The following is an 18,503-nucleotide window of genomic DNA, read 5'->3' as shown; positions in this document are numbered from 1 at the left end:
GTATCGTATTTCAGTGACTTGTAAGATCCATGGTACTCCCTCGGTATGGGCAAGACTCTCACTATTACTTTGAGGTTCTGGAACTCGACTTCAGCAAGGGACAGATCTGCATTGTAGACTTTTGGGAGTGGACCCTCGCTTGGTCTGTCTCTTGGTCTCTTTAGATTGACTTGATGGAAATCAGATTTGGAATTATCTTTAAAAAGTATTTGTATTGGTTCATTTCTTAGACACTGCTACCAACAAACACTTCTTTATGGGATTTTTTTTTTTTTTTTTTTTTTTTTTTACGAAAGTGACTTAAAGCCGTCAAAGTTATTATGAAGCATAGTTTTCACAAGAAACGGCGAAGGTTTGTTTCTTTTTGCCCATCCTTTAGGAATAAACTGAAACATGTTTTAGAATGTATCCAATCGAATCGTATTAAATTTCGATATATCCAACTGAAAAAATCTGTTTGGGTTGTAAAGAAGGGTGCTAGTTCAGGAAAAGAATGCACATATGAATGAAGATAGAATTGTTGTCTCCCATAACTAGAATTGTTGTCTCCCATAACTGTCTGACATCATGAAGAGTACAGTCATGTAAGAGTGAGACATCACATAGTTATAAACATGGGGAGAAATTTCTACAGTCCCGCTTTTACATTGAGTCTCATCCCAGATGTAACACTTTGCATCCTGATTTCGAAATTGTATAGGCCTATCAGATTATAAATAGCCAATTTATGGAGACTATTTCGTTTATATGACGTCATTCCATTTTCGACCAATGAAGTGTAATTAAATTTTGAATTCCAACCAATCACAGTCAAACATCGCGACAATTTTTTAAGCTAGATTTAGCGCTATCAATTTATCGCATGGTCGTTCTTTTGTTTAGTCGGTGTCACCAACTGTTTCCCCATAAATTGATGAGCATGAATCCATTAAGATGCATATACATGGTTAAACTGTTCTTTCAACTTTACACATTCAATTAATGAATGCAAGATTGATTGCTAATATTAATTAATATATTTACACAGTGAAGACGATGTTCAAAACAGTGGACCATGTAGATACAAAATCTTCATGCATCTTAATTGAATGTACGTTTTAAACTTGATCATTTCAATATTCCATTTTTGAATCTTGCGTACACCACTTTTAACACTTGAATATAATTAATTGATGAACTAGTGGACTTACTCGTGTTAACTATGTAATATTCGTCCGGCTTAGAGCTGTTTCAGTGCATCACGCACCATCATCAGAGCCTACTAGATCGCGGCATCATCTCGAACTTCTCTGCCTGTTAGGAGGGTGTGTTTTATTGTTGGAATGTGTTGGATTGTGGAGTCGAATAGTATACACCACACAGGTGTATACAAACTCACATGTAATAGTTGCGACAAGTTCTACATAGGACAGACAGGCAGATCGTTCCAAACTTGCTACAAAGAACACATTAAAGCTATAACCAGAGGACACAACACATCTACATACGCTGATCACATAACCAATGCCAACCATACATACAATAACATAAATACAGACATGAAAATCCTACACACACAACCCAAGAACCAAAAACTCAACACACTAGAACAATACGAAATATACAAACACACCAAAACACACCCTGATCAAATCCTCAACACACAGATCAATTTCAGTACACACACACTATTCGACTCCACAATCTAACACATTCCAACAATAAAACACACCCTCCTAACAGGCAGAGAAGTTCGAGATAACACCGCGATCTAGCAGGCTCTGATGATGGTGCGTGATGCACTGAAACAGCTGTAAGCCGGACGAATATTACATAGTTAACACGAGTAAGTCCACTAGTTCATCAATTAATTATTTCAATATTCTTCCCAGACTGCATACATACGCGCATAGAAAATTGAACTGTGTAGATGCAGCTTCAGTCCCGTTACACACTACAGCGGGAATGCGTTTGTCGATCTATGGAAAGTAATGGTCGAAATAAGGCACAGCTGATACATGGTCCCACACCCACAAGTAACTACCGGTAACCTAATTGTAACCTATAAAATCTGTATTACGTGAATGAAAGTAAACAATTAATAGAAATATGTTCAAATTTATCTAACATCAGTGCATATCAAACCCAAAGACCTTGTATATTATACACAAGGTCTTTGATCAAACTGCCTTCCTTATGGCGTAATAAAATACGTGTTTTAATTATCTATACAGAGATGGCTTCACTGTTTAGCAACATATGTCTTTCTGTAGTGTGAACACATAAGCATTGCTATATAGCTGTTTCCACATAATATTACATAGTTCTTAGTTCTCGGTGTAGTTTTTAACGACTAAGTACTAAATAAAGTGTGAAGTTTTACTTCCACATCTTCATCTTCTAATTCCATGTCCATTGTAGGCTACTGAAAAAATGATACTCCTTCATTCAGATTTTATAACTGCGTTTTCAACAATTCTTCATTTACCGGTAATTAATGTATTAATCAGGTTATTTGTAATTAGGCCTATATTATAAAATGTTTAAATTATATTATGATTTCAGCAGATAATGAAAACGTATTTCTGTTATAATAAGAGAAAAGTGCAGTACATGTAATTAACATTGTTAAACCTGTATTTCGATTTTTGCAATTGGCTTTACTGAATAACATCAAATTTCTTTATCGCAGTAATTGATATTCAATCTATCTCAACTTCACAATGTCTGAATAGGTTAAGTTTCGTAAATATATAATTATTAACAATTTGTGAGCGAATTTTAGGGATATATTATTTATATTTTTATTTTATTCACGAAATAGTCCTAATAAATGTCGCTCGAGGTCTGAGATTACTACAGATAAAATATTGGATCTGTCTGCCTATTTGGTGTATTTAAGACTGATTGTAATTCAAAATTGAAGAACAGTATTTCCGATCCTGACAAGATAATGCCTTTTCTTCATCCTTAGCCCCTCATACAGAGTTTATTTTTCCATGTGAATCTTATAATCGGCATGCATGCTTGTATTTTTGAAGAAGATACTAGTAACATTGTAATCTTTGATAACCCCCCAGTCCTGGAGCAGACGCTGAGTGGTCTATGGCGAGTTCCCAGCCTCACCTCACTTCATCCCTGTTTGGCCTGATTATCTGGTTGGGTTTTTCCGAGGTTTCCCCTAACCATAAGGCAAATGCCAGGTTATCTGTTGCGAATCCTCGACCTCATCTCATTACATCTCTCCAAAAAATTGTAATGTAAAATTTTGACTTGTTCCACATCTTAAAGCTTCAGTACTAATATAAGATCTGTGCAATATAATAAATGAAATTAAATAAAACGAAAAATTAAACCTGCTTGTATTTCTTAAAACTGATGAAGGTCTAAACCGCATGCTTTACACCTCCACTTAACTCCATCTTGAGCCATACTAGCCAAACGACTTGTACTAAAATGTAAAAAATAATGGTATATTTGTTGAAAATACACGAAACAATGCTAATGACTTACTTACGGGATCAACATAGCACCACACACATTGCTTCTGATGTCAATAAAATGTAAAAATGCATGAATGAATGTGCTCCATTGTTATAAGTCCAATGCCAAAATCACGAATGTAGCACATTCGTTAATACTGTCCTACTAGTTCGTTATGATGTCCAGTGCCAAAATCACGAATGTGCCACATTCGCTGCTTTGGCATTGTACATTTTAATCTGGAAGTACATAGGTATATTAAGAATTGAGGTGCGTAGTTGCAAAACCAGATACATGACTTTTTTTTCGAAAATGAGTTAATGTTATATTTCATATCTTCATATGATTCTACAACTGCTATAGCACTGTTATGCTCCAAAGCCAAATACATCACATGGATTTGTATGATGAATGAATAGTTATGTTTTAGTGATGTATCTGATTTTGCAACTGAACGCCTCAATTGTGAATAACTCGGAATTGAATGTTCATTCACTTATGTGACTTTGGCATTAGAATCTATACACCACACAGACTCAGACAGTACACTTAGGTGAAAATGCGAAATTTAGCACATTATGGTTTTGGCATTGGACCAACGAAATGTTCATATGTTTTTTAGTGCCACAGTGAATTTGGATACCATGTCATCTTTCTACCTTTAGTTCCACTTTGCACACTTTACAGGATATGTTACCATTCATTACACAAAAATAATTTCCAAATTCCGAAATAAACAACTGCAGTGTAAATATTGGTGGCTGCATTTGTCTCCTGGTGCACCTCGTCTATAACTGAACGATATCACAATGAACTCGACATACAAACTTACTACATAACACAAATCAGAACTCATAGAGGTCTTGTAATCTGCTTGTGCCTTTGACTGACGTCATTATTGTACCAGGAGAAACTACTCCATCGAATGTAGCTGTTGTGACAAATATGCAAAGCCTGATTATTAACACTGTTAAACTTTAACTAGTCTCAGCTCTCTGTTCTTTTTACGATGAAAGAGTAATGGAACGGAGAAAAATTCTCTCTGGCGCCGGGATTTGAACCCGGGTTTTCAGCTCTACGTGCTGATGCTTTATCCACTAAGCCACACCGGATACCCACCCCGGCATCTGACAGAATCATCTCAGATTAAGTTCCAACTCCTGAGTTCCCTCTAATGGCCACCCTCTGCACTACGACATAGATATCTATGAACGTAGGACTGAAGTCCACACATGTGCTGAGGTGCACTTGTTATGAGTGACTAGTTGGCCGGGATCTGACGGAATAAGTGCCGTCTTAAATCACGAAGTGATTTACGCATATCATATATATTATTTTAATATACCGAAGTACATATGATATTTCCATGTAGATATTCTGCGTCATCATACGATGAAAGAGTAATGGAACGGAGAAAAATTCTCTCCAGCACCGGGATTTGAACCAGGGTTTTCAGCTCTATGTGCTGATGCTTTATCCACTAAGCCAAGAATAACTCCAAGGCACTTGACTGACACAGAGCGATGCAACTTCTTCACAAAGAAGAGAGACTTGAACAAACCATTCAGTCTTCTCTTTCTTGTAAAATACAACAAGGTCAGTCTTGTTAGGATTGACTGACAATTCCACCTCGCGACACCAACTCTCCACAGTCTTAAGGGAATTTTGAACAAGTTCCAACACTTTCAGAAAATTTGCTTATGACCATAATGCATTTTATCATCTGCATAGCCCTGGACATACACTCCACTTTCATTGACCCTGGCAAGCAGTTCAACTAACAGGCACCATACTGTAGAAGTGGAGATAAAACTTCCCCTTCAGAGCATCCCTTAGGCACATTAAAGATCAGTGAGCATTGATTAAGTGATACTGTTGTTCAGCAGCCTTCTAGAGAAGCCATAATCCATTGTGTCATTGTTTGGATGACTAGTAAGTCCTCTATAGATGAAGCCATGAGACGTAAAGTTGAAGGCCTGGCTGTGTCCAAGAAGACAGCCATAGCCAACTCTACCTGATCCAGCACCTTCTCAACCAGCACCATGAGCTGATGAAGCACCATCTCAATGCATTTGTCAGCCTGGTAGGCATGTTGATTAGGCTGCAGAGGCTTATATGCCAGAGCTTGATGTCTATCCACCAGCTTTTCCAAAACTTTCAAAAGGAAAGAGGTCAGGCTGATAGGTCGACAATGCTTTGGCCTAAGGTAGGTATTTCTACCAGGCTTAGGAATAAGAACCATTTTAGCTTGTCGCCAATGAGAGTAAATGAACTCTGTAGCCAGGCAGGACCAGAAAATTCTTATCAGAAGTGGAATAAGTACAGCCTGTCCAAGCTACAGGAAAGTGGGATAGATACCATCCACTCCTGTGCCCTTAAAGGGGGCAAATGAATTAATAGCCCACTTAATTCTCCTGAAGATGACAATATCAGCTGCAGTCCACCAATCCAGCTTAGCTGGTGTGCTGGCGTGACTAGTTACGGCCTCCTCTTCAGTTATCTTAGACCCAGGAAAATGCGTCCTAAACAGGACTGCAAAGTTTCCTCGTCCAAGCCAGTTAATGTCCCAGAAGGAGTAATTAGTGTACCTAATTTGTTTTTGCTGTCTCGCATCATAACCTTATGCAATCTAGCCATTTTTGGTAGTTCATTAGCACTTTTGCAGAAGTCTCTTCAGGACTTCATAGAGGCCTTCTTCAACTCCTCCTTATACCTCCACTGTGAATCTTTATACTGATTTCATCTTTTTTTTTTTTGTATCTTGCTTGTCTAGCTTTATTATACAACTGTCTACTGTTTTTTCGAAGGTAGCTCAGTTCTGAGCTCCATCAGAACTTTCTATTAGCTGTCCTCAGTTTAAGTGGACAGTTATTCTCATAAGAAGACTTAAGAGCTGAACATAAAGTATTGATGTTCACCTCCAAGCCTTCTTTTGTAGGTGAGTTTATAAGCAGTCCCCCCATCGATTTTACCCCTCAAGTAAGCCCTAAAGGAGTCCCAATCGGTCCTCCTGGGGTCCCTAAAGAGTCTTCTCTCCAGGGATCCTGCCACTTGAAATTCAATGTGCCTGTGGTCTGAAACGGAAATTTCTTTAGAAACCTTCCAGCCATCGATTTTTTCCAGTATACAAGATGATACCACTGTAATGTCTATGGCTTTCTCCCATCTATCATTACAATAGATAGGTTCACTGTTATTCAGGATTTCCAAATCCACTATGCTTAAAGAATTAAGAAGAGCCGCTTCCCTTCCATTGTTATTGGTGCTACCCCATATCCCATCATGGGAATTAGTATCACACCCCACTACCAGGTCAAGGTCTTCATTTCTACCAAAATTAACAAGGTCCTCAAAGTCCCTAGGAGGAGGAAGGTCTTTGGAATCATAAGGGATATATACCGAGCATACAACAAGTTTTCTATCAGTATTCCATTCTTTAAATCTCACTAGAACAGCCAGAATATCCTGAGAACAGAACTGTGGTATTGCCCGGCATTCATACCCTTCATAGGGATGTATGTTCTGTTCCTCTCTGTTGCACCACCACTAAAAATCTAGAAGCCTGGAATATTCTGACCCATAATACGGTTCTCACAGATCCATGGTTCCTGTGTTAAGGTACAGTCACACGTCGCTACTTTTGCAGTGATGCAGTACAAAAAACTGCGCAACTCTCATACTGCGACGTGTGAACAACGGTGCAACCCGAAAAGTAGTGGCTGCCGAACCTCTGCTCGCTACTTTTCCATGCTGCGCGCAGCTTAAAGTAGCAACGTGTGAACAGGTTCTCAGGGTTGCAGCAGCAGCATTTTTGATATCGGTTTTGTTGAAACTTTTGCTGCGGTTATGACCAGTGTTGCCACCCAACTGTGCCAATGATACTTTTATTGTTTGGATGTATTTTAATGTTAGATGTGATGAAAATAAATTATTTGTAACACTTATTAAATGCACAACACAGTCTGAGCATATTTGCTGACGATATAATTCACTTTTTTAATTTTCTGTAGCGTATTTTCAAACAGGAGGGATGCCAACATTGATTACGTGAATATGCTGTTGGTTATCATTTAAGTATATAGGCATTTTTAAAAGCTTTATAGTAAAAATAATGGCAATTTCTGAATACTAGTTAGGACAGAAAAGCAAATAATAGATAAATAAGCTTTCGCATGAGTTTATTAATAATGCGAACATAACCACAAAATGTATATTGAGAAGTCAACATGGAGATGGAAACCTGCAGCATGACTGCGGCTACAAAAGTAGCACCTTGTGTGTGAACAGACTCGCAACCTCCAGCTGCAACTTTTGCTGCACTCGGGTTGCGCAGCACGAAAAGTTGCGTGCAGCGCGCTACTTTTGGCTTACATGTGAACACAGCATGCAACTTTTGCAACCGCAGTACAAAAGTTGCGCAGCAAAAGTAGCGACGTGTGACCGTACCTTTAGGGTGATATGTTTCCCTCCAGACAACAACTTCTAGGTAAGAACCTTGGATGCAGCAGTACTGTCTTGGAGATTAGCCTGCTGACAATAAATATCAAGGATTTTACCTTCCATGCGCAAGCCTCTCTAATTACTCTTCTGCTTTTCTTTGCTAAGTCCCATTAGAGTAAATATTGCCTGACCTGCTTCACAGAAAAGCTGCTATTTCTTTTTAAGCTTCAGGATGCCCACATTTTCGGCTAGAGTTCCCATCAAATCTTCTCCACTTCTGCTATGTTCTGGTTCCTCTTGTGAGGTTTTTGACATGATAGAGTCATATTTTTTGTTCTCCCTCTCAGAGTCTCAAGTTAGAGAGCACTCTGGATTCTTAGGTTTCCTTAACTGAGCCCCTGCAATGTGAGTTGACCCGTTCCCAGATTCCTCACCATGCTCTTTTCTAAAGTCCCCCATTAGGAACCGTTCTGGATTCTCAAGTTCCTTTAAGTGAGCCTCTGCAATGTGAGTTGACCTGTTTTCAGATTCCTCCCCATGCTCTTCTCTAGAGTTCCCTGTTAGGAAGTGCTCTAGTTGTTTTATTCTCTGGGTAAATGTTGTTCCCATGAGAATGGAGGAACTGAAGTCACTACCTTCAGAGCCCCTATGGAAGCAGAAGGTCTAAGTACATAGGGGTTCGGCCTGTACCCTAAGAGGATTGTTCGCAACACTGAATATTTAAGTACCACAGTGACATTCAGCCCTCAGCATGATATCTTACACCTTGGCTTGGGTATAGGATTGGGAGGTGATAGGGTAGGATAAGGCAGACAGGACGTTGTAGGACACACTTCGTCTGGCACCTCAACTGACCTATCCAGCTTGGGAGTCCCTGCCAATAGCAAGCTATGGCTGGCATCACACTCAGTCTCATTGGAGCACGCAAACCTCCCACTCACATGAACAGTGTTACTTTAAGGTGGTATCCTCTGAGGAGGAAACCTGTTACAATTGGCAATGAAAAATTTCATGGCAGAGTTACACGTCCACTTGTGGGAAAATAACTCATCAAGAATAAGCATTTTTAAAATGGATGTGAATATGTAACTTGCAATGGAAAAGGTTAATCATTGTATATGTACTGTATATTAGAAAATGGTGTCAATGTTGCGATCATTAATTAGATCCCACTTAGAGTTTTACTTAGAGACATTAATTTACACATTGTCGAAAAGATGAATACAGTGTCTCCATTTTCAGCATACTTTCCTGTATTGCTTTGACCACGTTTGTGCAATTAATATTTGTCAGTATGTACTTTGATTTTAATTAAAGAAAAAAACATTACCATCTACAACCTATGTAATTTGTATTCATCTTTAAAATATACCAGGTCATCAAAAAGGATGGTGTAAAAATAAAGCTGATTTATTTGTAACTGAATGAATCTAATGCAAATATATTAACATGAAAAAACTCATTATCTGTCAGAGTTTTACTTCTGCACTACAAATGCTTGATGTGAGCCCCATTGGTGAGATGACAGATGTTGAGATGATGCTCTGGTTCTGTCCAGACTCTTTTCAGCATGCCCACGGATATTGGCTTCATGGTTCTATGATGTGTCGCCTCAGGATGTTTGGATCCTGTGACATGGTGACATATGGTGACATATACGAAGTCCTTGGATTATCCCCATAGAAAGAAGTTGCAGGGTGTTAGATCTGGTGATTGCAGAAGTCACTCCATTTTGGCCTGTCCTCTGGTTTACAGCTGCTGCAGAAATTGTAATTTGTATGGCTTAAAATACATACGCTTCCTTAAGAATGCCAGGCCTGGCCAACTTATTTTGTGTTGTGATCTACCTTTCACCATTAAGACCAGCCACAAGTTACCACATCTAATAACACCCCTTCTCAGTACCACAAATGCAAACATTTACATACAATACAGTCAACTCTGGTTATAGTGAACTCGGTTATAGTGAACATTTCGCTATAGTGAACCTAAATCATTGGTCCCGACCCGCATACATTATAAAGTACATTAATATTTCCGTTTATAGTGAACCCTCACTTCGGTTATAGTGAACCTAAAACTAGAATTTCCCGAAGAAAATGTAATTTTAAAATGGTCAAAATGGAATTTAGGAAGCCCTTTCCCCTATAAGCTTCCAAGAATATGTTCAGAACAAAATCTCAAACCTTCTACTTGCTATGTGCATTGAAAGACAAAGAATTTGTTCAGCTTCCTGGACAGCTTGAAACATGTTAAAGAGAATAGTGTACACAGCGAGAGTTAAAGGAAGGATTAGTTCTGACTCCTTTAAAAGAGGTTATTAGAAGAATAGGAAGAGGAAGTGTTTGCTTTTGTAAAAGGGAATAGAGTGATGACCAAAGTGCAAATACGAGAAGGATTATAGTATAATGGTCCTCAACCCTTCCTCCCATATCTTTGTAAAAGTGAACCCAGGGAAATTCCAAGGCCGAATACATAGTAGCATACTTCTAGTAGGAAGAGGTGCGAAATCGGTCAGTGCCTACTACCTGTATGGTCAGATTAGATTCAAGTTTCGAACTGTGAACATTCAGAATGTCGACGTGTAAAGTGTTTAAGTTGGAAGATAAAGCGAACGTTATTATTGATATTGAACGTGGTCTGTCCCAAGTGGACATTAATAGGGCCTACTGTATGTATAGCAATGTCAAAAGTATAAAAACATACTCTTTGGTTTTAGTGAACAAAATATGCTGGTCCGCAGAGGTTCACTATAACCGAAGTTGACTGTATATTTATTCGTGCATTTTACAACTCATAACAAAATACTGATTGAGATCTACAAATGACACAATATTTTAAGATAATCCACCATGTTAATGAGAAGATTGTGGTTTCATGTCATCTACCAAGCTTTCAAAATCAGGCATATATTGTGAGAGGGCCAATCTCAAGGAACTTTCCAAATGCAGAACCGTTAAGCTAGAGGAATATTTTGTCTTCATTAGTTTCAAGTATGAAAATGCAGATTTATACAAATGTGTTTATCCAAAGCAAGAATGCAGCATTTCATTGCATTTTCTAATATTGTTATATTGTCTCGAGAAACATATTTTCAAAATTCTTCTTCTTATGACTGGGCCTTTAAGTACAGACCACACACAGAATTATTATTCCATTTTCAAGAGATGCATTATCCATGGAGAAGATTATACTGACTTTCCGTGCAATGTTCTTTTTGTTTAAGTCTTGTCTGAATGGGAAAGAAAGATATTGGATAACATCTTCAAATTTTTTAAGTCACTGAATCTAGATTCAAAGTCCTGAATAACTTTACCAATTTCAGGAACAAATTTCTCAGTTTCAAATTTAAAATTATAATACTTTGCTTGTGATTTTCCAGCTTTGGAAAGTGATCGAAATTGTTTTGTTGAAGGTCAGTAATCGTCACTTCAAACTGGTTTTGATAGGCAGAAATCAAGCCACTCATGTCAGCTCAACATCTTCTGTCTACCTTGAAATTACGGATTCAGGGAACTTAGTTTGCCAGTGAAATCTGTCAGAAATGCTAAGTCACATAGCCACACCACATCCTCTAACTCTTGGTAGACATCTCTTCTTTCCTCCAAATAATGTTTTAATCACACTCAATAAATCACGGAATCTTTGGAGAAACTTACTCTGGCAGAGGCACTTTATATCTCTAAGTAATAATAAATCTGTATTTTTTTTTTTTTCCACCCAGTCTTGAAGAGGAGCCTTTGAAGAGACTATACTCAGATGGAATTTACAATTTTCAAGGTTATGTCCATCACACACACTGTGTTTAAACGCTTGGTGGTCTGGTCAGTACCTGCTGATGAATGATAACTAAAAAACTCTGGAATGTCATCATCTTTCTGGTATAATGCTATGAAACCTTTCACTTTTTGAAAGTGTTGAATATGTTCAGGCCTATAGTTTTCTCTTTCAGAGAAATCATATAGAGCATTTCTTCTTTTGAGATAAAATCACTAAAATCCTTAAAATAGTTTGAGCAGTATCACTAATATCTGTGGATTGATCAAGCTGGAGAGAAAAGGCCTTACATATCGATGGCCCAGAACCAGACTGTTCCAAGTCCATTTTACTGTTATTTTTTTTCAGAAGAGCAATTTTAAGCTCCTGACATTCAAAGCTTCATGAAACAATTTGGAATAGCTTCATAGCAACCTTATGGAGAGGAATATTTATAATTTTGTTCGATTCATATATGCTGAGAAGAACTGGAACACACTGAAACACAGATTTCTTTCTTATAAAAAGTTGGACTTAGAACAGTATGGTTCTCAGCCATCGATATGTCTGCTTCCAATTGCTGGCTCACATTTACATCCACTTTTTCAACTCGCCACATCACAATATTTCGTGATAATTGTAGGTCTTGAAAAGTGGCTCTAATCTCATTATTTTTTTTTAAACTTTGAAGAAGTACATGTGATATACCTAGAAAAGTGTCCTTAATAAATTCACCATCACTAAATGGTTTACATTTCTTTGCAAGAATGTGGCTTACTTTGAATGATGCAATAGTCGTGCTTTCGATTATAAAGCTGGGTTTATGAAAAGGTTCTGTTGTGCTGATAACTTGTGTTTTCTAACCTCACTATTGGGTGGAAAGTCCAACTGGTATTTGCTATTCTAAATTCACTCTTTCAGGTATTTTCACTGAGGTTTTTAGTTGGTTATTTAACGACGCTATATCAACTACTAGGTTATTTAGCATTGAAACTGAGGTGTTACAAATAAGGCAACATCATTTGTCTTTTATCATAAGGAAAAAGTAATCATGCTCCCACTCTCCATGAAAATGTGAAATCTTACTCTTTGTAGAAAAACTCATTTCTTATAATAACAACAGTCCCTGTTAAAAATGTTACAAGGTATAGTACAAGCACAGTCTACTATATACAGTCGCGAAGCTCAATATGTAGTAAAAATGCAAACATGGGTAGTTGCCCACCACTAGGATCGCTACTATCGCCTCATCATCACAGATCTCTCCTAGCAGATGACAAAATATGTTACACTTTCATTGTCGTGTTCTTTTGGAAAAATTAGCACCTTCCTTCCATTATTGAAATTTTAAATGGATAAAGTTCATTTATTACTTTAATGAAGTATATTAAATTCCACCATAAACTCGAAGATACCTGCAAGAAATAGGTTAATATTATTTTTGTTTGTGCAAAACGAACTGAAATTTACTATAATCGCTTCACTCATTCAAGATTATAGCGATAATGAACTATGAAACCAATAAATATCAATTCGCATTTCCCTTTACAACAATAATATAATAACAATAATAATGGAACTATGAATTAATGGGAGTAACTTACGTGTACCGGTACTTGTAGTAGTTAACAAAGTGGGATGAGGTTAAGCAATAATAATCACACCAGAATTGGAAATAAAACGTGATCAATAAATTTTATTGTAACAGATTACTTTTTCTACGTCTCTAGTAAAGTAACAAATAAAAATAACAACAAAATTAATAGCTATAATTAAAAACATATCCTTTGAAAAAGAAAGTAGGCCTAAGTTGTCTGAAAATGTACAATTATTCAAGGAATCAGCTGATACAGACGTAGAATTAGTGCAAAGCTTTTGTTTCTCAGCTGCAGGTAATAACAGAACAGGTTTATTTGAAACATCAAATAAAGTTTGAACTGCATTCCAGATTAATTAATTTTTGTTTTCATTCATAAATTGTGTGTTTTCGAAATGAAGAGAGCAAAACTTTATATTATTATTATTAAGATATGCTTCATTCTTTGTCATTAGATCTTCCCTCCTGCTGTTTATTAACCACTTTTTGCATCTATAAGTAAAATAAGAAATAGATGTTAGGATTTTTCTTCACGAGCATCAATGTGAAATACGCAACGACCTAGCACTCGATGGAAATGCGACTCAGTCCACTCTAAATCCAAAGTCGACCGTGGACAGTGTATTGTTTCTAGTTGCTAACCGCTTGGAGCGCTTTATCGCGAGATTTGCAAAAAAACACCTCAAGCTTCGCGACTGTATATAGTAGACTGTGGTACAAGTGTGAGACACTACCTTTAAGACATGAATAATCTTGCTAGGAGACAGCAGTTAGAGTAATGAAACCGAAACAAAAAGCACAGCACACTTGTGGGACAACAAGCAACTGCTACAGTCTGTCTCACTCTCTTATGCAGGATTGCCTGGTAACTACTGTCAATGTCTCCATCTTAGCAGCAGTAAGTCACCAACCCTACTCTCATGGACAAATATGTGCTGTGTCTCTGTGGTGCTATTCCCTCTATTGTTTGCTTGATGCAGCAACTTAGTTTGATGTCGACTAGAATGACAAAGACTCGTTGAAATATACAGTAAATTATTCCATTTTCGAGGATTTGAATATTTTTCACTCACAAAATGTTTAGTGACTAACCGATAATAATGCTGTGACCGACCAATTCATCCTTGTTAAATTGCTAGGACTGCTTTCATACATGGCTCACATTCTGCTTACTGTCTGTTCCGAAGTCTGGACAACCCAGAACTTTCCCAGGACATAAAGAGCCACTAGTTTCGAATTGCCCCCATCGAACACACAGTGCAGTTTCTAAGTGGTGCATTGTTACCACATTTAGTTCTAAAATTTCACTATACTGTCCAATAGTCCCTGTTCATGCGAATTTCATGACACAGAATGTTTTCACTTTCTTCAATATCATCTTGTGTAGCCTTTGGTGGCAATGACATGAACTAGCATAAAAAAATATTTACTTGAGACCTGTCGCCTTCATTATTTTCAATAATGACCATTTATCAGGTCTTTACTTTTCTGTCGTCCTTTTTGAATCATGGTGTATTTCAGATGTATAAACAAAATAAAAATGTTGTAATTCTTAACTTTTCAGTAAAAATAAATAAATACATTTTTTATGATTTTAAACAATTGAAATTACTTTATATATTTTGTATGATTCTTATGATATAATAAAATCAAATTATATTAATTTCTACTGATTGCCTCTTGATGAACATTTGTCATTTGTAGACAAAAATTTCTGTAAAGTGTCCAATATGGTAATCTTTTACAGTTGAAATACCTGAAGTTACATGTAGAAATTGTTCCTAATATATATATCTGTGTGTGTGTGTGTGTGTATACAGTATTTTTTGTTTTAACTTTACAGGGGAAGGTCAAGAAATACAGCAGTATCTATTTGAAAAGACGAAACAGAAAACTGTGCCAAATGTTTTTGTCAATGGAAATCATATTGGAGGTTGCGATGCAACTTTCCAAGCCCATGCTAATGGCAGACTTAATGAATTACTGGCGGGTGTCCAGTACAATTATGATCTCATAATTATTGGTGGTGGCTCTGGAGGACTTGCAGCTTCAAAGGTGGTTGTAAAACACAAACTCTAAATTTAATATAATTTAATATAATGAGAACTGTGTGTTTCAGTGACTAAATGACACAGATTTAATATTGTGTGAAAGCCATGGCTCTGCATTTATAGAGTATTCCACCTTAAGAAAAAAGCATTGGTCTTACGGGTCTTGGCTAGTACACTGTTGCTGCAAGATGCCTCTGTTAGTAGAACGAATGAGATATAGTATCTCTGTCTCACTCTCTTCCTAATTTGTACAGCGTTCAAGCAAGTTTATCGGACAAGAGTCCGTTGAAATGATAAAAACCTGTTAATGCCACAATGATGCCTGCAAAAACATGATTATATTTTATATACATTATAACTAGACTTTGGATATTTAGGCCATTAACCAACATTTAGACACCTCAACTAGGCTCCATAATGATCTAAAGTACACAATAAAATACAGTTTTAGGGACCTAAAAAGTTACTGCAATTACAAATAATAATAATAATAATAATAATAATAATAATAATAATAATAATAATAATAATAATGTTCTGCCCAAGGGCAAGTATTTCACTGCAAACCCACCATTCTCCAGTCTTTCCTATTTTCTGCCTTCCTCTTTGTCTCCATATATGATCCATATATCTTAATGTCATTTATCATCTGATATCTTCTTTTGCCACGAACTCTTCTCCAGTTCACAATTCCTTCCAGTGCATCCTTCAGAAGGCACTTTCTTCTCAACCAGTGACCCAGCCAATTCCTTTTCCTGTTTCTGATCAGTTTCAGCATTATTCTGCCTTCATCTACTTCTTCCAACCAGCTTTCTTTCTTACTCTGTCTGTCCATTTCATACGCTCCATCCTTCTCCATATCCACATTTCAAATGCTTCTATTCACTTCTCTTCACTCGTCATAATGTCCATGTTCCTGCCCCATACAATGCTACATTCCACACAAAGCACTTCACTAGTCTCTTCCTTAGTACTTTCTCCAGAGGTCCTTTTTCTATTGAAAGCTTCCTTTGCCATTGCTGTTCTCCTTTTGACTTCTGATAGTAGCTCATGTTCCTGCTTATAGTACATCCCAAGTATTTGAATAATAATAATAATAATAATAATAATAATAATAATAATAAAACTTATTTTATTGGGTTAAGAAGTGCTTATAATATAGACTTAAGATTATGTACAGCGGACGTTTACCATTATTAAATGTTATGAAGTGCTTATAGCACACTTTTCCATTATTAAATGTTACGGAGTGCTTATAATACAAAATTAATATTATGTGCAGCACACGTTTTTCGTTATTAAAAATGTTAGAAAGTGCTTATAATACAAATTTAGGATTATGTACAGCACACTTTTTCCATTATTAACTTCACACTATAATCAGACAAGAACCTAAGATACATACATAATGCCTTTGTTGTTTTGCTGACAGTTAAATTTTGTGTACTTCTTCAAATAAGCGTGTTTTAACAGTGTGAAATCTTAGCCTTAACTGTACCACCCCTACTTGTCTGTTATGTTTTTCAGCGGAGATCTTTGGCAAGAGAGCGGAAGACTATTCCATCAATTTAGCTGTTACCCCGTTATTCGTAAATTAAATATATGGTAATTTTAGAGGTGTATCACAATTTTAGCACACGAAATCGATCAAGTTCTCAATGAAATTATGTTCTATGAATTAAATGAAACTAATTAATTCCCAGTTCTCAAGAAAAATACTTATAAATAGTTAATGGAACAGCCTCCATATGTTTAATGCTATTTTCTTAAAGTGGAATCCTCTTTAAATTCCTTCAATGACGTGGAAGTTCGTTTGTTGTCATAAGATATCTTGTGTTGAGATGGAGAGGGGCCCTGTGGCATGCTTGCTCCATGTGGGAGCACCATTGAGGGGTCCATTTGATGTTGGCCAATAAAAAAAATACATTTGGTTCAGTAATATGAGTTGATTCACAATGAGAGGTCGTAACTAGTGATGGACAAAATAGATACATGAAATTTGATATTTTAAACATTCCTGTTAATGATATGATAACAAGAATTTTTACGATTCACGAGGTGTAGAAAGCAATTAATGTAAAAAAAAATTCATATTTCATAATGTTTTGGTAAATATCTCGTAAAAATATTCATGTTTTTTCATATTTCGCATGATTTCTTCCTGTCCATTAATATATTTCTATAACTCATTAAACCAGGCTTCTCAGATATAAAGAGATAGTCTAGATGTTTTCCAGGAAACATTTGAAAAATCTGAGCCACCCATCCACAAATATTTCTGGATTCCAAGGATAAGTGAAATTTCCAAATATCCCATTAGAGTCATTGAACTCGTAGCATTAATGAATTTGAGCAGCCAAAATAAAATAAGTGTATACTATTCGACCTTTGCTCATTCTTCCGAATGCAGTGAAAGATTTCAGTTTTGCCATGCTTACTTAACCCTTCGTTAGTTGCATTCCTTTTTGTGACATGGTTAGGTTCGTGGGGTACAGTTGTATCCCACTACTTAAATTCAAATTATTAAGTTCTCTTAAGGTTCATCTGATATCTGAACATTATTTTTAGTTTATCTACGTGTTCTATGTTGCTACTGCTGCATAAAATTAGTTTAATAGATATTCATTATAATGTTCGTTAATATTAATTTTAATCTTAGTATGTGAATAAACTCAGACTGAAATTAACACTGAAATATTATTAGTTGAAACTCTATAGAGATCATTATCATAATCTTCTTCTTCATTACTTTGGTTTAGTTTAGGTCTTGTAAGACATGTTTTGTTGTAGCTCTTGGATGTATTCCTGAGCTTGTCACCTTTGTTGTGGTCAGCCAAATTCTCTCTTGCCTATAGGTTTGTATTCTAGAGCTAATTTTGGGATGCAGCTTATTTTCATTCTTTCCCTGTCTCTGTTGAAATCTTTACGAATTTTTCAATGTAAATGTTGGTTGAATTTACAATTATTATGGCGACATTGTTGTCAAAAAATAGATCTGAAATTTCAGAGCGTCCACACCTGTGGAGTAATGGTCAGCACATCTGGTCGCAAAACCAGGTGGTCTGGGTTTGAATCCCAGTTGGGGAAAGTTACCTGGTTGAGGTTTTTTCTGGGGTTTTCCCTCAACCCAATATGAGCAAATGCTGGGTAACTTTCAGTGCTGGACCCCAGACTCATTTCACCGGCATTATCACCTT

At 36.6% G+C, this 18,503-nt stretch overlaps 1 protein-coding gene across 10 annotated transcripts in view; it reads left to right on the top strand.

Moving 5' to 3' along the window:
• LOC138707964 (thioredoxin reductase 1, cytoplasmic-like) overlaps positions 1-18,503 on the top strand; it is a 479,245-nt gene that overhangs the window by 70,799 nt on the left and 389,943 nt on the right. For 9 of the 10 annotated variants that reach the window (XR_011334488.1, XR_011334491.1, XR_011334487.1 and 6 more), the window contains one exon: positions 15,099-15,310. Coding sequence is in view for 2 of the 10 variants with exons in the window: in XM_069838056.1 (XP_069694157.1) it covers positions 15,099-15,310 (212 nt within the window). In the remaining 8 variants the exon portion in view is untranslated. Of the gene's footprint in view, positions 1-1,877; positions 2,016-15,098; positions 15,311-18,503 lie in introns of those variants that run through there. The other variant, XR_011334493.1, reaches the window with a different exon arrangement.

This window comes from Periplaneta americana, chromosome 10 (assembly GCF_040183065.1).
Source record: "Periplaneta americana isolate PAMFEO1 chromosome 10, P.americana_PAMFEO1_priV1, whole genome shotgun sequence".
NCBI lineage: Eukaryota > Metazoa > Arthropoda > Insecta > Blattodea > Blattidae > Periplaneta > Periplaneta americana.
The sequence above is the reverse complement of the archived record's forward strand: the minus strand, read 5'-3'. Positions and strand labels throughout refer to the sequence as shown.